General features: G+C 31.1%; 1 protein-coding gene across 2 annotated transcripts in view; it reads left to right on the top strand.

The window, feature by feature from the left end:
- The window catches only part of LOC129975759 (palmitoleoyl-protein carboxylesterase notum1-like), a 124,655-nt gene that overhangs the window by 75,816 nt on the left and 25,523 nt on the right, over positions 1-23,316 (top strand). For both annotated transcript variants that reach the window (XM_056088959.1, XM_056088958.1), the window contains exon 3: positions 23,084-23,136. In XM_056088959.1, the coding sequence (XP_055944934.1) occupies positions 23,084-23,136 (53 nt within the window). The remainder of the gene's footprint in view (positions 1-23,083; positions 23,137-23,316) is intronic.

Here is a 23,316-nt window from a genome sequence, read left to right as displayed (position 1 = left end):
AACTGCATTTTTTAGAGCATTACCTTTTTTATTATAATTTTTTGAAGTTTGCCCGAATTTGGCGGCGAGTCATTATGTTTTTTTGGAGGCGAGTGGTGAATGTAAAATTCCAGAATCCCCAAATGGAGATCGTGGCATCTAATCGGTTAAGCACGCCAAACTATATTAATATATAAGTGTTTATATATACAATATATAATGGTGCTAATGATGTACAAATTCCGTTTCTTGTAATGATTATAAATTACTACATGCGTAATGTGTTCTCCAGCTTCATGTTTTTAGTTACATAATAGTATTATTAAAATTGATGGGAATCTCTGGAGATGAAATTCTTCAAAATATCACGTATTCATATGCGTCCTTGACAGTACTGCGCTTTTGAAAAATTATTATCGACTGTAATGTTTTTAATTGCAATTATTTTATTCTTCTTAGCTATAAATATGTTTTATTGATTATTATTTTCATCTAAAACTTTATGTTATCTTAATTTTTGAGGAACCATACAGGTTTATTTCGAATTTTAAATTAAAAAGTTAAAAAAAAATTTCATTTTGAAGGCCTTAATTCTTTTTTCTCTCAAATACTTTATCAATCCCTGAATCCAAAGAACTTACTTTAAAAGTAGAGATTCCATGTTTCCGACTTAGATTGTTTTACTTTCTCGGGACTATCAGAAGAAAGTAAAAAGAAAAGGAACGTTATGAAAGCTCAAGAGCTCTTTGTACCACACTGAAAGCTCACCCCTTCTGTCTCGTCTCTGTCGCGGGCTCTTTTGTCTTCGTCTTCCGACTCTAATTGAGCAACCTGAACGTAGGACGATACCTGCTCAGTGCTGTCCATCGTTCCCTCATTAACCCAACGCCGTTTTCCTTCCTTGCCCAGCAAACGAACCGCCTGGCATCCGCGTTCAAGATCAACAATAGGGTTCGCGCTGCTTGCCAACTCCAAAGATTCTCCTGCGCACTTTTGTTTTGCACTCAAGGTTAGCAGTATCCCCCAGAACCAAGATTCGGAAAGTTTAGATTGCTTTCGCGAATAACATTATTCAGAAAAATTTAGACACTTCTTGGAACCAGAACAGCACTTCAAAACCATTTCGCATTGTAGATCGGAATTTCTTCATTAGCCTTCACTCCATTTCGAATGGATTTTGGTTATTGCGTTTACTATATTGAAACACCTTCTGCTTTAGTTATGTGCATTTGATACTTTAATGCTGTTTCTTCTTATTTTTTTTACTTGAGATTTATTCATCAAAAGTTTTTGTTCACATTTCTGATTCAAGTAATTATATATATATATATATATATATATATATATATATATATATATATATATATATATATATATATATATATATATATATATATATATATATATATATATATATATATATATATATATATATATATATATATATATATATATATAGTCTTTTTTCAACCTTTATTTCAAGAGGACCTCTTCCAGTGATGGAGAATTTTATTAATTGTTCCTTAAAGTAAAATTTCGATTCGCACAATATTGTTATTTTCTTCTTCAGATAATTTTTAGAAAGTTTTATTATTATTTTTATGGCAGCACAGTTGTCGCCCTCGTCATCTGACCACGGCTCAAAATGACGAGGTCCATCCCAAAGTAGCCCTCGTGTTGCTTTAAAACGGGACGTTAATATAACTAAACTAATCAAAAAGGATTTTTATGCTTTCTTAAAACTCAAAAAACTAATTAAATCTTTCCTGAATTTTGGCTATATTTATTTAATTTATTTTTATTTAATCTATTTATTTACTTAATTTTCAATACTGGGTTACACGCTGCTCTGAAATTCAAGCAGTTTTCTTCCCATTGTCTTATATATTAGAAAGGCCACAGTATGCATTCTTATTGTATTATATATATGCTGTACTGCTTTCGGAGTCAAACTGGTAAGAAAAAATACTGTTGTTATGTTAAATCAATATTTAGATTTCTTGAATCTACTGTCAATATAACCAGTTTGTTGATATGAAATAAAGAAAGGAAGAAATCCGAAATACAAAGAATTAAATTAGAATAATTAACTGCAGTTATACAAGGTGTGATTCGGTTTCTGCTCATGATACTATAAAGAAGACCGAGTAATCATTGGATCGTCTTCCCTTTAACCGATTGGTTCTAAAATTGTTTTCATATTGTCAATTTAGGTAACAGACACGTGTCAAATCGTGTTTATTCTCTTAGTTGCACTTCTGAGCTCTAACACTATACCAAGTGTATATCCACGCCTAAACAGACCGACAATTAATCTTATGACGATCCTGCTCCAAAGTTTTCTGCAAGTTTACGATCTTGAACCATATTGAAATCATTCAGCTCTTAATGCTTTTGGATTTTTGTGCTCACATGCACAGACAAATTCCATATTGGCGGATTTTGTCCAAAATAGGACTAAAATCTCTAATTTTTGTGTCAAAACCATGCCGGCAGGCGACATAACATTAGTGTTCCGCGAAAACTATTTACGAGTGAAAACAAGTCCTAGAGCCTAGCTAGAAAACAAGCCAAACAAAAGAATCCCAATTAGACGTGCTGAGGCATAGTGTTAAAGCAACGTATCAAGTTTCATCTTTCTAGCTAGTTATGTTCTTATTGATTGATTGATTGATTTTTTTCTGGCACTGGCCAAGCTGTGCCAAACACGTGTTAACTTAAAATACATATATAAAAAAAATTATTCATTAAAAACAGTCAGGAGATGCTAAGTTAAAAGAACACAGTGAAAATAGAAATTTTATTTTCTATAATATTCTAAAATTTTTATAATATTTATATTATGCATGAAATTGATGTCAAGTAAAAATGAAATCACGTTAACAGGAAAAGGTTCGCCAATTCTATCTTTCAAATTTGGATAATCTCTTCCAAAATATTTTATTCTTAGAAAACGGTACTTGGGACATTCACAATAGAAATTATGGTACCACATCTTGAAAAGATTGGAGCTGTATCCGAATGAAGTAAAAGCTTATGAGTAAAATAAGCATGCCCAATGCGAAGTCTTAATCACTTGACACTCAATCTACGGCGGAAAGAGTCAACATTAAAACCAGAATTAGATGGCTGGATCGAATGAAATTTATTATCAAATTACGTTTTTAAGTTGCCAACTTCAAAGGAAGACATAGGTCCAAAAACAGTTTATTCGGACTCAAGAAAATCTAAAACATAAAAATTCATCTAAACGCAAGTTACTTTTTTTTTTTAATGAGATTTTTTTTTTAACTTTCCATTCTTAAAAATAGAAGAAAGGAAAACTGATCAACCGAGTGTTATTGAACAGAAAAGATGGAAACATTTCATGAAATGTGTTTATTTTGCATGTTTATTCAATTATTCGAATAAGAATAGCTTTCTTTTCTTTTACAAAAGAGAAATGAAAGATTACATAGATTGTCACGGTTCTTACGGTCCCCTTTGATTCGTGACATGTAGCTTCTGATTTGCCGATGTTGTTTCTGGCAGAAGTCCGCTAACACGCAGTAAACTCAACAGAAAACTAGCCTCATTCCGAAGTAATGAAAAAAACAGGCGATGGGAATCGGCTCGAGACTCTCGGTTCCTTGATGCATGATTCTGCTCCCTGCAGAAGTGCGTCCCGAGTAATTGCACGCAGGCAGAGGAAGATCGGAAGCGCGTCGTTACAAATTAATCGTCTCGCCGAAAAGGGCGCCTTATTTATTTATCCCCAGTGCCGACGAGTGACGAGAGATCGCGGGGCCCGATTAGCCCCTAGAGATTCGCGTCCGCTAAGCGGCTTGCATTAGGGCCTTTGTAATAAGCCCGTGGCCGTGCGCACAGCCTGGGGATCGACTCCAAAGTGTGCGTGCAGTTGTCGTGTCCGAACGGCGTAGTGGTAAAGAACTGAATGAACATTCATGAGAATCGAGTTCTGGTCTGGGCTACAGATGCATAATCCACGATTTTTAAAATACTTCATGATGACCTCCAAATTGAATCCAATTTCGGAATTTATCAAAAGGACATCAATTAAGCTCTTCAAAAAAATTACTCCTGATTCGTAACGAGTTACTTCAAATATCAGCATAAGATCTGGCTGTCCCCAGCTCTAGGAAAAGGCCTAAGGCTGCAATCGACAACTTCTACATAAATTTCTAGGCCCGTAAAAGACTTAGAATTCACTAACTTTGTTACCAGTCTGGTGGATTAAAATCTCTCAAAATTATTCCTATTTCGGCCTTAGATAGCTACGATGAGCTACATGCATGAGATTTCTGTTAAATCAGTCTCTATACTGAAAGACATGTGCAACGTAATTCCATTAAAGTTCTATTTTCCCCATAAATAATCAAAATATTATTTTATATATTAATTATATCATAAAAGTTTTAATCTGCCCATTCTACCAAATTTTATGACTTTAAAGCATTATGCACTCGTCTAAACTCGTTTCAATTCATTTTAATCTTTTCCTAACCTTCAAAATTATAATTGATATTCCAAACTATGATGTGGAGGGGCTCGTGACCACTTTGTCACACCGCGAAACTCCGAAACATCATGACGCTGCCGTTGACGTGCAGTTTTCTTTCTTGAATATGGATTGTCCTGCATCTCTGATACTGAAATATATGATTTCCCTTATGTAAAAATTATTAATCATATATCAAAATTTTAATGTTTTTTCATTTTGGATTTTGGTCGTTTTTTTTTTTTTTCCTTGTAAGTAAAGCAGAGAAAAAAATATTATAATCGTCAAAAAGTTCGTACTCGAGATTTACCGAATATTAAGGATCGAATGAAACGCCACGATGTAGGGCTTCCTGAGTTCAGAAAACACATTTTTAGCATTTTGTCTGTCTGTCTATGATAAAACCAACTCGAAAACGCTTTGAATGAAACGGATGAAATTTGATTTATGATCTTTACATCAAATATGTAGATTTCTATTGTATTTTGAGCAAATTCCATTCTGACGAAGCATGTCTGTTCGGTTGTTCGAATATAACACGATGACTATAAAACGAATGTAGCTAGGTAAATAAATTTCGGTGCACTGATTTAACATCTATAGTGTCGACATCTGCACATTTTGAGCCCAATCCAAACAGGAACTGAACGTCTATAGATCGGTACTTTCAGAAATATGTAACTGCAATATCTTAAAAATGCAATGCCTTAAATATATCAAATTTGGTATGTGATTTTGTGACTTTAAGTGTAGTTTTGTGTCAAATTTTGATTTCAATCGGTTGTGCGAAACGCTCTAAAACACAAATTTGATTTTCAGGTATTATCAATCGAATGCCAAATAAATGAATAAAAATGAAAAAAACTCGCCAAGGATGACCCGACAGATTCTGTATAAATGTCAAATTACCTCTAAAGGTTAATATTTCGAACTATTGTATGCCAATGCCAATTTAAGGCTTTCTCTGGCAGAGCACCTTTAGTAGAGAGTATGCGAGAAAATTTTGGCGAGACTGATCCCGCTATTTTGATGTATGATAGGTTTTTTCAATCAATCGATGACAGTTCAATAAATGACATCGAATATCTAACAGACTCATTTAAAATGAGTCGCTTTGGGTGGCCACATGTTCTCCCAAGAACGTTGGTTAGAATGAGTTTCAATTAAATATTTTATGCATCACTTTCCCGACTTTCTGGAAAAATAATTTTGAACATCAAAGTGTTGTCGACATTTAAGCCGCTGTTTTGGTAACTGTATGCCTGCTCTAATTTAATGTACGCCTTTCATGGAGTCGAGTCCATGACAGCACTGCGCCCTTAAAGTGGCGCAGGGTGTCCCGATAATTTCTCTTCTATTTGCAAGGCTTCAAAATATTTAAATGGATATACTTGTTTAAAAAAAAAAAAGACACATTTTTTGGATTTTTAAATAGTGTAAAATTTAATTTGGGACAATAATACCTGCGAAAAACTGGGCCACTGCGGAAAAATTTTACAATCTTATTTCATTTTTAATTAATAAAATTCTTTGAAAATGAAAAAAAAAAAAATGTTACATTCTCTCCCTGTAAATTTATATACTCTAGGTCCAACGGTTTTCAACCTAGAGGGCTAATACACAAACATATGCAAATTTCCTTTATTATTGGTGTCGTTAGAGATTAAAATCCATTACATAGTTTTTATTTCAGAAAAAAGAAATGAATCTATCATTCATTGATAAAAATGTTCATGAAAAGTCTGAATTTTGGTAAGCAAAGGTATAAGTATAGATTTCTGTCTTCTATGGTTGGTTGGTTGGTTGGTTTGTGCGGTTTATTGGCGCAAGAGGTCTGTCTTCTATGAGTTTCTTTTAAAAATATATATGGATAAAATAATAATTTATGACAGCCTCACGAAGAGGTCTCGTTACATTGATGAAACATTAGCCTGAATCAAACATCACTTTCTTCTAACATCTTTCTTTCTACAAACACAATCTTCTAAGCAAATGCACCGATCGAAAACTTTCTACCTAAAAAAGTGAGTTCGGTATATTGAAGTAAAGTTAATGTATTTTGCATCATGTTCCTGTCTTCAATCGTGAGGATGTCAAAGAATATAAAATTTCCACCCTCTTTTAGCTACATCGCTTATTCTCGAATGAATCGGAGACTTTCACCCGTCTTACAACTTACATCAAAATCAACTCAGATTATTTTCTCTCCCTTTACATACAGGGTGATTCAAAACGTATCGTTCAAATTTCGTGGGAATATATCAGGAAACCGATTTCAGTATGTCCGCTAACGTCATCTGCACGGACAAAATGGACAAGTGAAGTGAGCACCAGGAAACCGTGAAGTGAAGTGGTAACGAATGTGAAAGCTTATTCCAACAAGGTGAAGTACATTCGTTACCAGTAGGTGATTCACCGTGTGCATTAATCAATAAATACAAAAATACTAGTTAAAGTGCAAAATAGAAAAAAGAAGATTATCATGGAGTCATGCTCCTCATGAAGGGAAAATATCCTATTCTTATTCCCCTCCGCTTTCAATATGTTATTTCAATATTTTTACAGGAATCCTGATCGAAAAATAAAAAAAATGAAATCGTCTCGTGAGAACCATTGAATAAATAGTATTCAAGGAATCAATCATAAAATCGTAACACCTGAAACTCTTTATTCGAAATCGCAACTCAAACTTCCACATACACGAGTCAAATAATATTTGACCCACGAAGAAACCACAAGGTATCAGTGACATTGCAGATCTTTGATGGAATTTGATCCGTAATCCACGATTTTCCTTTTTTTTTTTTTTTTTTTTTTAAGCAGATGTGTTTTTTTTTCTTTCTTCCACTCTGCTTAGAGGGAGGGAAAGAGATTGGACACTTGACGAAGTTATTTCCATCACCAGTAAAAGCGTTAATAGATAGATAGCATGAGTGATCTCAAAGATGGATGGCATTTAAATACTAAAATCCGTTGAAACAGAACTATCCCACCCTACTTTGAAGTGTAAAAATGCACCTTTCAGAACTATTTTTCAAAATTTTAGTTAATAAAAAATTAAACAGAAATTTAACTATAAACTTATAATAAATTTCTGCGGAAAAACCATTGCTCACAAGTTTATTTCATATAAGGTGTTCCAAATAATTGAAACAAGCCTTTGCTTCCCTAAATGTTGAACTTAGATGTATACTTCCTGTAACAAATTTATTTAAATTTAGTTAAATAAGGTACACAAAGTCTTATTAGTTTAATTTTTATTTAAATAAAGTGAGGTAATTATACAAGAATACTTTGACTTTTGAGAAGATTGGAAATAAAGTTTCAGAAACTAAGTTTTTATATGCTATTGATGATGTAAAAGTATAAATAAGTATTACATTTTTCTTATATTCATCTATGCTAAAAAAAATCCCATATCTATCTTGAAAATTTGAAGGAATATATTTATCTCTAAATTTACATTCAGACATGTATTTCAGATAAGCGAATTTATTCAATGCAAAGAAAGTGTACTGGACACATTTATGCCTATTATTACATAATTTAATCATCGTAACTTGAAAGAAATTTGCTAATCACACCTAGTATTCTTTATTGATCTGATAATTGCAACTTCGACTTTCTAAGTAAGAGGAGAGAAATTTTTGAGAAATAAAGTTTTACAAAATGAGTAGATAATTAGTGTCATTCCGAACAAGAAATTTTTTTTTATTTGCAATGTATATTATATTAAGCTTTTCCTCCCCAAAAAAATGATGCATATCAACAATGCTCAACATTTTGAAATGCTGATAATTTATGCTTGATGTGATCGCACTGCAGAAGACAAGCATTGTTAGAAGAATGCAACTTTATATGACGTCGAAGATATTCCTTTTGAATAAGTTTTGTAGTTTCAAATAATGTATTATTTCTCAGTTTTACAAAATTTAATGAATGTGTTACAATTTTCTGATTCCACCCTTTTAATAATCTATTCTGATACGTGTATTAACCCTAAAATGACCTATCTTATTTAAATGAACTTTGTAATTGAGAATTTGTGAAACTTTATGAAAACATTTGTTTCAGTTTGTCAAGGTCTGTCTTTAGCCAGAGACAATGACTCTTTGGGTGTCTTTCAACCATAAGATCCCAGAATTCTGTTACTATATCTTCGATTTCTGAAAATATACAATGGTGTACGCAGGGAAGTTTTAGATACTTTTAATTAGAATGGCAAACAGTATTTTCGTGACTGATTATCATCTTTATATTCTACATATATTTTTGAAATTTCAAAGGGCTTCTAATAGAAACTTTAAATGTATAGGATATTGAAATTCATATTATTGTGAATAGTTTATATAATTTAATAATATATTCAATTTTTTAAATTCTGAAGAGGAGACGCAACTTGACAGAGGATCGATGCGGTCTGAGCTTGTTAAAGAAGGATTTCTTTCCTTTAATATCAATGCAGATGGCGTCCAATATTTTTCTTCATTTTAACAAATTAATTTTTTATTTTACTTTTTTAAAATTGGTAACAAAAATTTTCATGTTTTCACTAAAATTCAAACCGTTTTCATCGTTTACACAAATAGTTAAATTCGTTTGTTCATTCCTTTACCAACGGTTAAAAAAGGAAGATTCTGCTTTCTTTTCTCCCTGTCATATTCTTCTGCAAAATTGTAATAAATTTTTCTTTCTTTTTTTTAATCGTAAATTCTTTGTGCAATCTGCAAACAAAACCGTCTAAGATCTTAAGTATATCGCGAAATATATCCAGTAAGTTGAATAATTGTAGTTCTAATTCATTCATTCTCTTTATCGCGATGCTTTGATCCAGCCAACATATGCTGAACATAAAATGCGATGCGCTGTTTTGATGTTGAGATTATTTGCATGTAGAAGAAGAAAGCGACGTTGGCCTGATAGAGGGCATTCATGCCACGCGACGCGAGTTAACTTCCGTTTGCACTTAAAAAAGCAAAGGAATAAATGCATGGCTGATAAAATGATGTGATTTAAATGTTTATCAAAATCTGAAGTCCAAAAAATATAATGTCAAAGAGACCATGATTATTAAACTATACACATATAATGTATAAACTTCTAAATACAAAAATAATATGTACACATCAATCTTTCAGTTTCTTTTTAAGAATTCTAACTTCCACCGTTGCGAATTCTTTTAAATACGCGTGGACTTCATGAAGACTTTATATTTTAGGCGACAAAAGTCTTAATTTTTTTTTTTCTCATGAACTACATTCTTAATTTAAATTTATTTTTTTATATATAATAATAATTATTTTTGATCAAATTTGAAATATTTTCTTGGAACATTGAATTTTTAAAAAAATCAAAATGTTTCTACTATTGCTGGTTTTCAATTATTTTGATTTCGCTAAATTCACTTCTAATTCAGTAATCCGGCCAAAAGAAAAAATTTAAGAAAACAGATAACATTTCTATATTTGCTTTTTTTTTTTTTTTTTTTCCCATAAGAAATTGTGCTTCATAATTATTTTCGAGAAAAATGTTATCTGTGTTAGGAAAAAAAAAGAACATTTACTTTTGAAAATAAATATACATAAAGCGGTGGGGGGGGCAGTATTAAACTTTTTTGAAAATTATTGACTTAGAGATACGAAGTTATCTATACATATGCATTAAAATACAAATATATCAACTACTTTCTAAAAAATGCTCTTTTAAACTAAATACTTTATTTTAAAAAGTTCTATACTTTCATTTAAAAAAATAATGCAAACTTTGAATTTCTTTCTCTTAATTTTTTTTATTAAAATCACTTAAACATGCATTTGTAATAAAACATGGTATTATTTTGAAATTTCATTTGAAAGATTTTTTTTTCTATAGATTTGTATTTCATTTGAAAGATTCTTTCTGTTTATTTTATTATTCTTTTTTTAATTTTCATAATTGCAGATGAAATCTTCTCCTAATTCCTAACAATCTAAAAAATGTCGAAACATAAAATGGAGAAATAATAATAATAATAAAAAAACATAACATAAATCCTTATTATAAATTTTAAAATCATTTCCTCGAAAATTAAGTTGCCTGGAGCATTTCAAAGACATTGAACTTGGAAAAACACACACATTATTTTAAGAAAAAGTCAATAAAAATATCCTTGCTTCCCCAAACTATTGAACTAATATATATTTTGGAGTAATATATATTAAATTTCATTTAATTTTATTCTCACATAAATATATATTTTGGAATAAAAAATGAAAGCGGAAATATTCTATTCATTTTTTATTAATTTTAACAACCATCTTAAAGCAGAGACATGCCCGAAGTGGGAGAAGATTTTGAATTTTTAAAATTTTCCTTTATTCCATCCCGGGAGGAATAATTTATGCACAAGCCAGTAGCGACGAGCTGCGTCAGTCTACAATGATATAAGAGAGAAAGAGTAAAGAGCGAACGAAATAGTTATCCCCATGATTATATACTGTGAGATTTTGATAGAGATTTTTTCACACGTGTCAGTTTAGGTAAGGGAATTATAGGGATCTTTTAAAAGGATGTGTTTAGATTAACACATTTTTATCCCTTCACTCGGAGTGTGGGAACCTGCCGATTTCAGCAATTTTACAGAACTTTTGTAGCATTAATTAAGCAAAAAAGGTGGAATTGGATCAAAGATTTTACAATTCAGCTCCTCTACCGTTCGAAATGGAAATGGGTCAAATTATGAATTATGCATAAGCGATTCAGTTGGCAATCTTGACATATAAATTGGTCGTCAAAGACGACTGGCAATAAGAATAAATATCCAGCTATGATTTTATAATGAATATGAATGACAAAAAGCTACGAGTGATCTGTAGGTTTATCACATTATTTATTGAAATAAACATCAAAAAGTTTGTAGAATTGTCAGTTGCCCCCTGTTGAAGACTCCCCCTGCTGCAAATTGACTTATCTGCCTGAGAAATTATTCCACTTCATTAGAATTTCAATTAGCTAAAAATTAAACAAAATTATGATGTTTTTCAACTAAAAAATATTACATCACAAAAATGATTTTTGCACTATTGATTTATGTTTTAAAATTAAAAGGGGTTTCTTTTCTATGATACCAGTTTAAATGCCGAATAGACTTTTATTAATTTTTCCCATTATTTTAAAACATAATGTCCGGAACCAAAATAATTTTCATTGTTGCAACAAATATTACATATTAGATTTTTTTTTTTTCCATTGCTGATGATCAAGGTATGAAGGTATCACTTATTTTTTCATTTATAGTGGACTCTTTTTCAATATATGCTTATAATTAAATTTTCCAAAATTTTGTACCATTATAGATTTCAGAAGAAAGAAATGATGATTTTTTTAAGTTCATACATTTTAAAAAAGAGATGGTCTTTTCTGTAATATAATTGGAAGTATAAATTCACCTTACTCTTCTTTTAGAATGCAGTTTCGCTTCCTCACTGTAATACTTTGAAATATTATCGAAAAGGAAAGGAAATTTTTATTCAATTATTATAAGGAAATTTTTGTTTAATAATCCTCAGAAATATTACTTATATCTCAAAATGAATTTAATTATTCTCATAAAACTTAAATGCTGCAAGATTCTATTTCGATCCTTTTACCTTCTATGAACATACTTTGCTTCAGCAAGCATGTTAAAGTCTTGTGCGGGGAAACCCCAATGGATTTCGAATCCTGTCGACTAAATAATATGTAATGATTTCGAATCCTGTCGACTAAATAATATGTAATGATTTCGAATCCTGTCGACTAAATAATATGTAATGATTTTGAATCCTGTCGACTAAATAATATGTAATGATTTCGAATCCTGTCGACTAAATAATATGTAATGATTTCGAATCCTGTCGACTAAATAATATGTAATGATTTCGAATCCTGTCGACTAAATAATATGTAATGATTTCGAATCCTGTCGACTAAATAATATATAATGATTTCGAATCCTGTCGACTAAATATTATGTAACATATTTTGGTTTAAGTAGAATGCAAGTTGGACGCAGTGAAGAGACTTTGAGTTTTAATTTTGTTTTATTCTTTCTCTTCTCTCCCTGGAAAGAAACACGATTATTTACAAGGCACAGCGCGGCACAAAAGTAGAAGGTAAAAAAAGCCGAACAAATGGTCTCTACTGTTATATAACATGGGATTTCTGGCCATGGGCCGATGGAATGACCTTTGACATCTTTCTAAGGGCACAGAAAATCCCCCCTCTCGATGTTTCGTGAAATGTTCGAGATATGCATATTCCTATCAAGGATTCAGGGTTATATTGTCTAAATATACGGAAAAATCTTGGGAAAGCACGTCATGGCTGCACAGTAGAATTTTGAAATTTCTATTAAGATGAATTTTGATCTAATTCATTCTGGTCTAATTGCTAAGATAGAATTAAATGGGAAATTCCTCTCGTTGAACTAAAGCAGACGTCTTTCCAAAGTCGCATCATAAAAAACAAATATTATTTCTAAAGGAAATCTAAATAGTAACGTGCGTTATGGCGATGCGAATGGAAATTTAAAACAAAACATAGAAAATAATACACTGATTGAAAATTCAGTGAATGTTTTTTTTTTTTTTTCATTTACTTTTCGATTGCGGCGCGAGTGATTTCAGTCACATGTTTTACCATCATAATGACGAAATATCGAACACAGATTCCTTTTATGTAATTTGTACGATGGCTCCATTTCCAGTTCCGTTTTCAATTCTTGGTAAAATTTCACACATTTCTTTACTAAAACGAGCTCGTATTGATTTCTAAGAAATTATTGTTGTTACCTCCTAATGCTATTTTATTAATCTACTTCAGTTTGCTTTATAATTATTGCCTTAAATAAGAAATTTTCAGTTTAACTGTTAGTCACAAAGTGGTCAAAAAATAAAAACAACTTTTTATTTTTGATTTTTGTAATTACGGAAAAAGTAGGGTGACAAAGTTAATAACAAATTTTTAAAATAAAGTATTTTGCACTTCACAAATGAATTGAATCACTGATTGGAGCATATAATTATTGGAGCATAAATATTTCTTCTTTCACATTATTATTATAGTGTGAATATCTATTTTGCAAATCTATTTAAATAATAGATCGCAATTCTATATAAAATTCGCATTATCTGTATTTATGTATTAAAATAATAAATTGTAATTTCTATGAAAATAATAGAAAATTAAAATAAATATCTATTATTATAAAAATTAAAAACTGGCTATTTTTCAAGATTATTTTAGCTTAAACAAAATTTATGCCATTTTTATAACATAATCTAATAAAAAGTGAACTTTACAACAGCGTAAAGACTGAAAATTGAGGGTATCCTTTGTATCCTTTTTTTTTTTATGCACTATTTTATGTTTTCATAATGCGTTTTGCGAGGTTTTTGACATTTTTCTATAGTATAAGTAGATGCTATTTCTTCTTGTTTCCCTTCGTCCCCCTACTTCGTGTATCTGCACCCTAAATGTTGAAAGTAATCAGGTTTTGTCTTACACATCTTTCTTGGCGACGTTTTTCCAAATGAAAAAAGGTCGCTTGAACTATTCTCATCTGAATTTTCGCATTATTCCAAATTTGGACTATAAATAGAAAACTAAATAGTAATAAAGAGAAATTATGTTTCAAATAAGAAATAATATTATGTTTTTTTTTAAGAAGATTTCTTAAAATGAAATATTTTTGGTTATTATTGATAAAAAAGAGATCGTAAAAAGCACAATAAAATGTTTCATGCCCACAACTTTTTTCTATTATTGGACATCTTAAACTTTTTTCACTCACGATCCCTTTTCGAGTGCGAAACATTTTCACGATTCTAAAGTTGGAGAATTAAAAAGCGATCGGAGTATTGACTTTGATAACTAAAATGGAATTCTTTTTAAATAGTCATTTAAGAAATTTTAAAGAAATAGTTAATCTCATCATATTTTTGAATGATGTAGATTGAAATTTTAAAGAATATTGAAAAAATGCTGCCTTGCGAAATTTTTTTCTACGCGACTGCAAGAAAATGAATCATCATCTTGGACTAATCAAATCTTTAAATTTTAAATTTTCTCATCCATGCATTTTAAATACTTCTATCGCTTTTAAAAGTTTCGGAGTCAGAATTGAAAAAAGATTTAAACGCGATTCGAATGAGTAGTTCGAAGCATCGCAACACCATCATGATGTAGGCTTGATTCTCTTATATTTATATTACGTCTAATAATTAATTCTAAATTCTACAGCAGTGACGACGGGTATTCGAAAAAATATTTAATATCATTAATGCAAGGTAATTATTGCAGAATATGATTTAGAATATTTTTAAAAATGATTGAACGTAGAGAAAAATAATACATGGCAATAAAATGGGTATGACTCAAAATGGCTTGATTTAATTTTCAATGATACCAACTCATTGATATGATTTCAACAATTTTTTGAATTTTAAAATAATGTCCAAATGAGTGTCAGTACGATAACATGTACAAAAATTCTTGTGAAAAACATTCAAATATCGAGTTACTTTTGAGTAAATATCTAATTCATATTTTGAAGAAGAAAAAAAAAAAAAAAAAAAAAATCCTTTATAGAGAGTACCGACTACCGAAAAAATAACTATGTTCAAAATTTGATTACTTGGGGAAAAGGAAACCAGGTTTAGTGGTTTCGCTTTTGAACAACTTTTGCATCGTGCGATATCCAAGTATCCAAGCAAAATTGTATAAAAGTATTATAAAATGGATAGAATCCAACCTCTAAATGATATTTAAAAAAATGAATTGACATGTGGAAATGCCAAGCGATAAAACGATGCTTCACGGGTGGGGAGGGGGGGGGGAGATTCAAGTAACACTTTCGATCATTTCTCGATAATTCACCGCTCCGCTGCGAAAGAGAAATTCGCTTCGCCGGCTGAATCTGCGAAAAAAAGTTGGAATCTGACCTATATTTAGCCGTTGCTCAATGAATGCAGCACTCCCCGTTGATCTCAAGATTGCTGCTCGCGTCGGCCGAGATCAAAGCAGTGATCGCAACAGCGCGGAGTGTGCCGGGAGGAACTGATATCCGACACATTGCCGCCCTTCCGCATAATAGCGCCCTCCCCTCTCTCCGCAACAAGAACCGGTGGTGGTGGAAGGAAGAAAAAAAATAATCATTCTCGAGAAAAAATATAAATAAATAAATGAAAACAGGTTTTGATGGACACCACTAGGCGGCAGCCTTTGATGCTTCTTTTCGGCATTGCCGAGTCTTCGAAATAGAAAAATGGCCGGAGTGAAACTAAGTAAAAAAGAAAAAGAAAAGAAAAAAAGAAGGAAAGAAGTAAAATGTGGCAGAGGAGAGGTGGCGAGCACTATAAGAAGATAATTATTTTATACACTGGTTTATTCTCTGCTCGTTCCCCCCTCCTCCTTTATTGACTGGTGGTAATTTTAAGTCCGAGCGGTTTTTGCAAGGCAGTGATAACATTGATACTAACTCGAAGTGTTTTTGTGCGAGGTCCTTCGGAACAAAGGCCGGCATAGAGGACTGGGACTTGTGGCTAAAGGGCCGGACTCGTTTGCCTCTTTGCGGCGGCTCTCTTGAGGCAGGGTGTTAAGGACCTCTCCGGACGCCGCCGACCACAAAAGAGGGGTACAAATGAAGCGATGATGGTGATGATACACCGAGCGAGATTCGATAATGACACCAAGAGACATAATCATTATCTCTTTGTGAGAGGGAGCGTTTGAGGGGCATTGCGTACGAGATTTCTCTTTCTTTGTCATTTGTTAATGAAAGACGATTTGCAATGAAACGCACGGAATGAGATGTATCGGGTATTATTTATTATTGTTATTAGCTGCTGCCAAGGAACAACTTTTTTTTATTTGTCGCAAATAACTTACTACAAATTATCTTTAAGCTCACGCTTTTGCATTTTTCGGGTTAAATCTCTTTTAATCAGATGCAGTTCAAATGGATCGCATGTTAAAATCAACGTCATCAATTTAAGAGCAACGAATGCATTCTTAATGTTTGTAAAAGACTAAAATTGATATATAATATCAAACACCCGTAACTGATATTAAATTAATATAATTTTAGAATGAAAAAAATATTTCATTTCCCAGAATCATTCTAAATCCTCAATATATTTAGAAATAGATTCCGTTTCTCGCGGATAAAATTGCTACTTAGAAATTTCTACCTTTTCAATATTTGAATTACCTTTTATTTTATTGTTTAAGTGCCACCTTCAGACACTAGCTAGGAATACTAATTTTATTAAAATTCAATTAAATCTTTTATGCGTAGCTTGAAATTCATAATCTTTTCTTCAAAGTGTTTCTCAGTTTCAGATTATGATTGATACGTATTTTTTTAGCCGCTTTATAATTGCCTCGTCATTAACTGTCCAAATATTTCTAATGAAGCTGGAAAACAGTAATGGCAGAATTTCATCTGAATTAAAATATACAATAGAAAGAAATGAAAATTAGCAACCATTATATTTTAGCTTACTAGTTATATTTCCCAATATATTTACTATCTGAGGGAATTTTGTTTAGAGATTTCAAAGGAAAATTGATATAATAAAAAAGAAGAAAACGAAATATAATAAAGTATTATCTTAACTTTCAACAATGGAAGAGAAACAAAAAAGTAAATACTTATATAAATAATGAAAATAGTTTGAATTTATTTGCATCATTGAAAAATATTGTTGTAAATTATGTATTAAAATATTTTTGAAAATTTATTAAAATAACGGGTGTAAACTAGACGACAGCTAAAATGTTTCCTTAATTTTTTAAAATTTAAATAATGAGTTAAAGATTACACTTGTGAGATAATAATTCTGGGAGCTGTGGGCGAAAAACTTTAAAATTTTGTTTAATTTTTTTTAGTTAATAAAATTTTTAATTCAAACAATTTTTGTAGCTCTAGTGGTCTGTCCTATCGAGTGCCAAATACATACACAAACAAACGCACAATCGATTTTATTCTTAGTAGGGATTAATCAAAGGGACTGTGTTTGGAAAAGTTGCAGTGAAATCTCGTCAGAGTGGGTGGTTCTTCATGCAAAGTATCTTGAAATTCTGTTTTGCCAACTGTTTTAGAAAGTCTTACATCAGTTCTATTCATTATGCTTCAATTCTCTTTATTTATCATTTCACCTAATGTTGAGTTTTAAAAATTAGCTTCATTTTTCTCAAAAGTTTGTTTACTGAATTGAAATATGCTCATAAAATATGTACGGATATCAAGTGAAATCATTCAGAATGATTTGCTTTTTAAATATAATCCCGGATAAATGTCATAATTTTTATCATACACTAGCTGCTACCCGGCGCCTTGCTGCCTCAGAAGAAATAATTTTGGAAATAGCGTTTGAAATTTGAAATAGCTATCTTGCTTGATTAGGAATGATAGAAAGAATGATATATAAAGAAGAAGTATAAATAATATTTATTATAGAAGTATAAATAATATTATAATAATATATAATATAATATAATTTAACAGCATTTTTCTCTATTTTTGACATTATTATTCAAGTATAGGTATTTTTCCGTTAGCCGGGCGCAAGCGAAAAATCGCCAAATAATGTAGAATTCCGCCAAAATTCTTACGCCAAATTCGCGTATGGTTCACAATGGGTGACATTTGCGCTCGACTAACGGAAAAGTACCCAAGTATATTTTAGGGTAGACAGTATTTTTGGTTTTTCCGTCTTCAGCAAAAACAAATAAATTTCTTGGCTACTCGACTCGTGAGCATCCAACATTCAACTGGCCATGTGAAAAACGTGGATTTTCTAGGTTCAAAGCAATTCACTGACACAAAGTTTTATAGCAATCGGATGAATGATACGGCCACGCATAAAATACGTATAAACAAAAATTCATTTTTATATATTAGTTTACAGAATTTTTGTTTAGGGACTTAAAGTAAATGCACATTACAATAAGAAAACAAAACTTGAAAGTGAAAGGGGGGTCATATATTTTTTGTGCACGACAGGAAAGAGAATTAGAAAATGAACTGTAAAAAATAGAACTGTAAAGAATTGTCATCGCTGCTTATTTTTGATGTTAAACTATAACCGCCATAAAAGGAAAACCTGGGGGAATGGCCACTCCAAAAATTTCTCGCGTGCTCTCTAATAAAGGTGCATTTGCTTTTTAGACGCGTTTTTCCGTAACCGATTGAAACCAAAATTTGACACAGAAATGCAACTGCAATCACAGAAAACATGTACAAAATCAAATATTACACTTAAGTCGTTGCATTTTTGAGTCATCATGTTTACGTGCTTCTGAAAGTACAGACCGGTCAACCCCTTGTCGGATTTGGCTCAAAATCTGACAGGTGTCTGCATTACAGGTGTTAAATAAGGGTACTGAATTTTGTTCATTCTAGCTCGCTTCCTTTCGTGGTTATCGTATTAATTGTTATTCGATAGAGACAGATTTCCTCTGGATAGATTTTTCTCTAAATTTGAGAAGAATTTGGTGTATAGATGAGATACCAAATGTCACCCGTCTAACTCAAAGTGCTTTTGAGTTATGTTTGTCACAGATGGACAGACAGACATAGTGCTAAAAATGTGTTTTTGGAACTCAGGAGGAACGAAACGCGAAGATGTGTCAAAATCAAGACTTCGAATTTTTCGAAGATTACAATAATTTATTTATCTTCGTATGCGAGAAATTAAAAACATCCATTCACAAAAATGAACAAATGAACAATTTTTAATTTAATTTTTTATTCAATTTTTAATTGGGATTTCTTAAATGGAAATGAACAAATCGATGCATTAAAATGGGGGGAAAAAAAGTGCCTTGAATTTTAAAATACTGCAAAAATAATCTTTTACTTCAATATTTTTGAAAGCTATAGCAGAACAACGTCAAAAATGTCGGTACATTTTTACTGAATCAGAATTTCGAAGAGTGCCTCCACGGTCTACATTCCCACGATCCAAAATGTGCTTATACTAAACATTCGTAGCTCCGTATCCAGAGGTCTCTCCTGTAGAGAATTGACCTTCAGCCATTTATTATAAGAAGCCGGAAATGAGCTGCTCCGCATAGAATTTGATATATGTTTAAAATAGTTATTATTGTTGAACTTTATATTGAAATTTTTGCTCCATTCAAAATTTTTTCAATCGAAATTTCAGTATATAATCAATTATTACTTTTAAGAAAGACGAAAGATAAAATATGGACGTTCAAAGAAAAGATTATCCAAACCAACTCAAATATTTTAGAAAGCGTAATATTTAGATGAGCTTTTAAGTGAAATGATTATTCCAAAAACAAAAATGAATATATAAAAGGAATAAAGAATAAAAAAAAAAGACCATCTGCACAAGGATGACAATTTAAACTTCAAAAATCCGTCAACAGATAAATTGAATGATGTCGTCAGAATTGAGAATGAATGCAGCTATCTATTGGCACTTCGCAAATATAGATTTAAACTGCTTATAACATCACTGACATAATTGTAAAAGTATTTTAATTTCAAGTAAAACCAGCTTTAAAATATTAAAGGGGTATTATCTGAAATAATAAAAAAATATTTAGCTTTTTTTAAAATTTGATATTTAATTGTTTATTCCATTCTTTTTGTAGTTTTTTTAAGTTTGTAGGAAGATTAGTTCGATATGCAGAATTATTTCTGCATCTTAAAATATGTTTAAAAAGCATGACACTGTTTGAAAAAAATAAAAAGGCAATAAAAACTTAAAATGTTTGATCAAAAAATTTTTCTGTCAGTGAATTATGGAATGACTCACCCTCATATCTTCCCTTGTTTTCAATAGCTTATTTCTCTCCTTCTTTTTATCAGAGTACTTAATCATATTCCCATAAAAATCTTTGATACAGATCACGATAATTGAAAAGTTATAAAAAATTAGACAAAATTCATTTTTGTGTGGTAATTCTTTCAAAAATTATTACCAAAAAAAAAAAGTGGGAAATGCTGAAATTTGACTTAGTTTTTAAATAACCAAAATTCGAAGAAAGAAAAAAAGCTTCAAGGGTTCACATTCCCACCTTCTAAAATATACCTGAATCAAATTTAAATGTCCAAGATTTCATGATCGTTCTGCAGATCGCCAGAGGGATGCTCATATTTATTTTAATTAATGACTATAAAAAAATCTAATCTGAAGTCAGAAATAGTTTTCAGATGCACATTTTTTAAAAAACAGAGTCTTCATAATGTGAATACCTGAGAATTGAAATTTATATGTGTTCTTTATTGAAGAACTGATTGCTCCTATTTGGAAAAAGAAATTCGACTGGCGAAACGGCGGAAGAGGTATAAAAGTGTTTCCATGTCTACCTATCGTTTCAAACACACTCATTTTTCTGGATGACATACTTTCTATATATTTAGCTACATATTGCACACACGCTCGACGAGGCATACTATTAGATCTAAACTACCAAATTTTTCGCATGTAGTTATTTGATAACAGATCTGAGAGGATTTGCAAATTTTGATCAGATTTTTAATAAATTTAAAAATAAATCAAGATTAGAAGATGCTCCCTCAATAATTGAGAATCACGTTATCGCACAAGAACTATTCTTAGATTACTGTAAGATTTGAAAAAAAAATAGTTTACCAATGAAACTAGGCTTATCTCTGTGCAGTTAATATTTAATTTTAATATATATTTTCAAAATCTTCTGAATGATTTGCAGATAGATATTTTGTTCTTGTAGCGAGATTCGAACCTATTTTCATTATTACATGAATGTTTTTATTTTTACCACGGTTAACGGGATGATTAAAAAAAAAAAAATTACTTTGCTTAAACATGAATTTTACTGCAAAATTTTCACTTCCGATTTTACTAAAGAAATGATATTCTTTTACTAGTATTTTTTCTGTAAATTATGCAAAGAAAAATGTTATAATTATGCCATTATATTTACATTTCAAAATTCTACGCAAGTTATTTTCGTTGAACGTTTTCTTTCTTTTTTAATCTTTTTTACTGCTAACATATCCTCTTTACATTTTAATGTAGGGTCGTTTTCGAATATTTTTTTTCTTTACATCTATCATGTTCCCAGAAGCTGCTAATTATAAAACCAAGGGCACGTTTCATAACTTTAGTTTAATATGGAGCGCCAATGTTTCCGTTGTTTCAAAACACGTAAGAGATGTTACTGACTGAATTCTTATAAAGTTTTGTTCCTTTATTTCGATTCATTTCCACCTCTAAAGCTGAAAGTCTGTAAAGAAGGTTTTAAAACTCTAAAGTATAAGTCGCTTTAACGGAGAACTATTGAATTACCTGTTTCAAAGAGTAATCGATATATAAGTAACGGTAATTATCTGTCCGTTAATTTTTTCTCTTTTTTCTTTATTTCCTACATATATTCTCCCCCCTTTTTTATGCACAAATTCAAAACGGACTCGAAAAAAATCGATTTTTAATTTCTTCCTCCAACTCGACTTTTGACGGAGCTGCCATTAGGTGACTGTTTCAAACTTTACACTGTGTTTGCCAAACTGTAGATTATGCGGCGATTTATTCATTAACTAACTTTCAGACCTTCTGATTGTTTTCAGATGCAGATTAGATGAGCTCTAATGTGCATTTCAGCCAGTGTTGCTGCAAAAGGTACCACAGGGCATTCACCGTCGCGACAACTGTCTCGAATTTACCTCTCACAAATATTACTTATCGTTCAATTGCGATTTGAAATTTGAAAAAAGAGAGCAAATATATCATTTCTAATGCTTATGTTCTAATGCATGTATATAATGAAAGGTGCTGTTATAAAATATCACCTTCGGCAAATTTTATATTGTTGTAACTCCAATGATAACTAGGGGGAGGGTCTGCACAAAATATTCTCGCCTACTCTCTAATTAAAGTGTTTTCCCCCAATCCCGACAAAAAATTGTGGACCTTCAATAAAGAAGAGAACGCCTTACATGGCATTCGTGTGCAATAGTTACTAATCTTTGGCGTGAATTAAGCGCTTTTAGTAAATCTAACCCTGACGAGGGGTTTTCTTTGTCGCTTAATCCCTAATAATATCCGAAAATCGAATTTGTCTTTCCCAACAGATTGGAACTGCAAGTTCAATCACAAAATCACATACCAGATTTGATATATTTAGCTTTATATATTTTCTTTGTGCCTTGTACAGATACACATATAACACTAATTGGATGAACCAATTTATTGCAGCATTTCCCCCTTTATTAATCCTTTTACAAGCATTTCTAGAGATAATAAATGGATTTCTATCCAAGTGTTATAAGTTTTATGGGAACTCAAAAACTCTAGAACCTTACTTCAGTTTGCATAGGAAAGAACCATTGACAAAGTGGGTGAGATAAAAGATGCAGAAATCGGCTGAACATCGTCACAATTAGATCGGTTTTTAATGAGCAAGTCCCAAAAAAGAAATTTAAAAAAATGTCTCATTGCTAAGTTAGCGGTTAAGTCTTTAGGTAATTTATTCATTCTGAATTTAGACTATTTTTACTTTCTTTTTTACTTATGTTACAATTCATTTTCTTAAAATTAATAATATTTCCTTTTCTTTTCTCCTTCCTAGATATTACATTCGAGAATCCAGAAGTAGCAAAAGGTGGATTATTTATTTGGAAGGTAAAGTTCAACTATTTATTATATTCATTGTTTTTTTAAACTGTTTGATTAAAATTATAATTTCACAATTAACAAAATTGAATTAAAATGAGATGCTTGCCTTTATTATTTGATTTTTTAAAATTATCTTTTACACTTCTTGAAAGTATCATAGTAAACATGTCAAGAAAGTAGAAATGA

Source organism: Argiope bruennichi, chromosome 7 (genome assembly GCF_947563725.1).
Source record: "Argiope bruennichi chromosome 7, qqArgBrue1.1, whole genome shotgun sequence".
NCBI lineage: Eukaryota > Metazoa > Arthropoda > Arachnida > Araneae > Araneidae > Argiope > Argiope bruennichi.
Note: the sequence above shows the minus strand (reverse complement) of the source record. Positions and strands in the feature narration are given on the sequence as shown.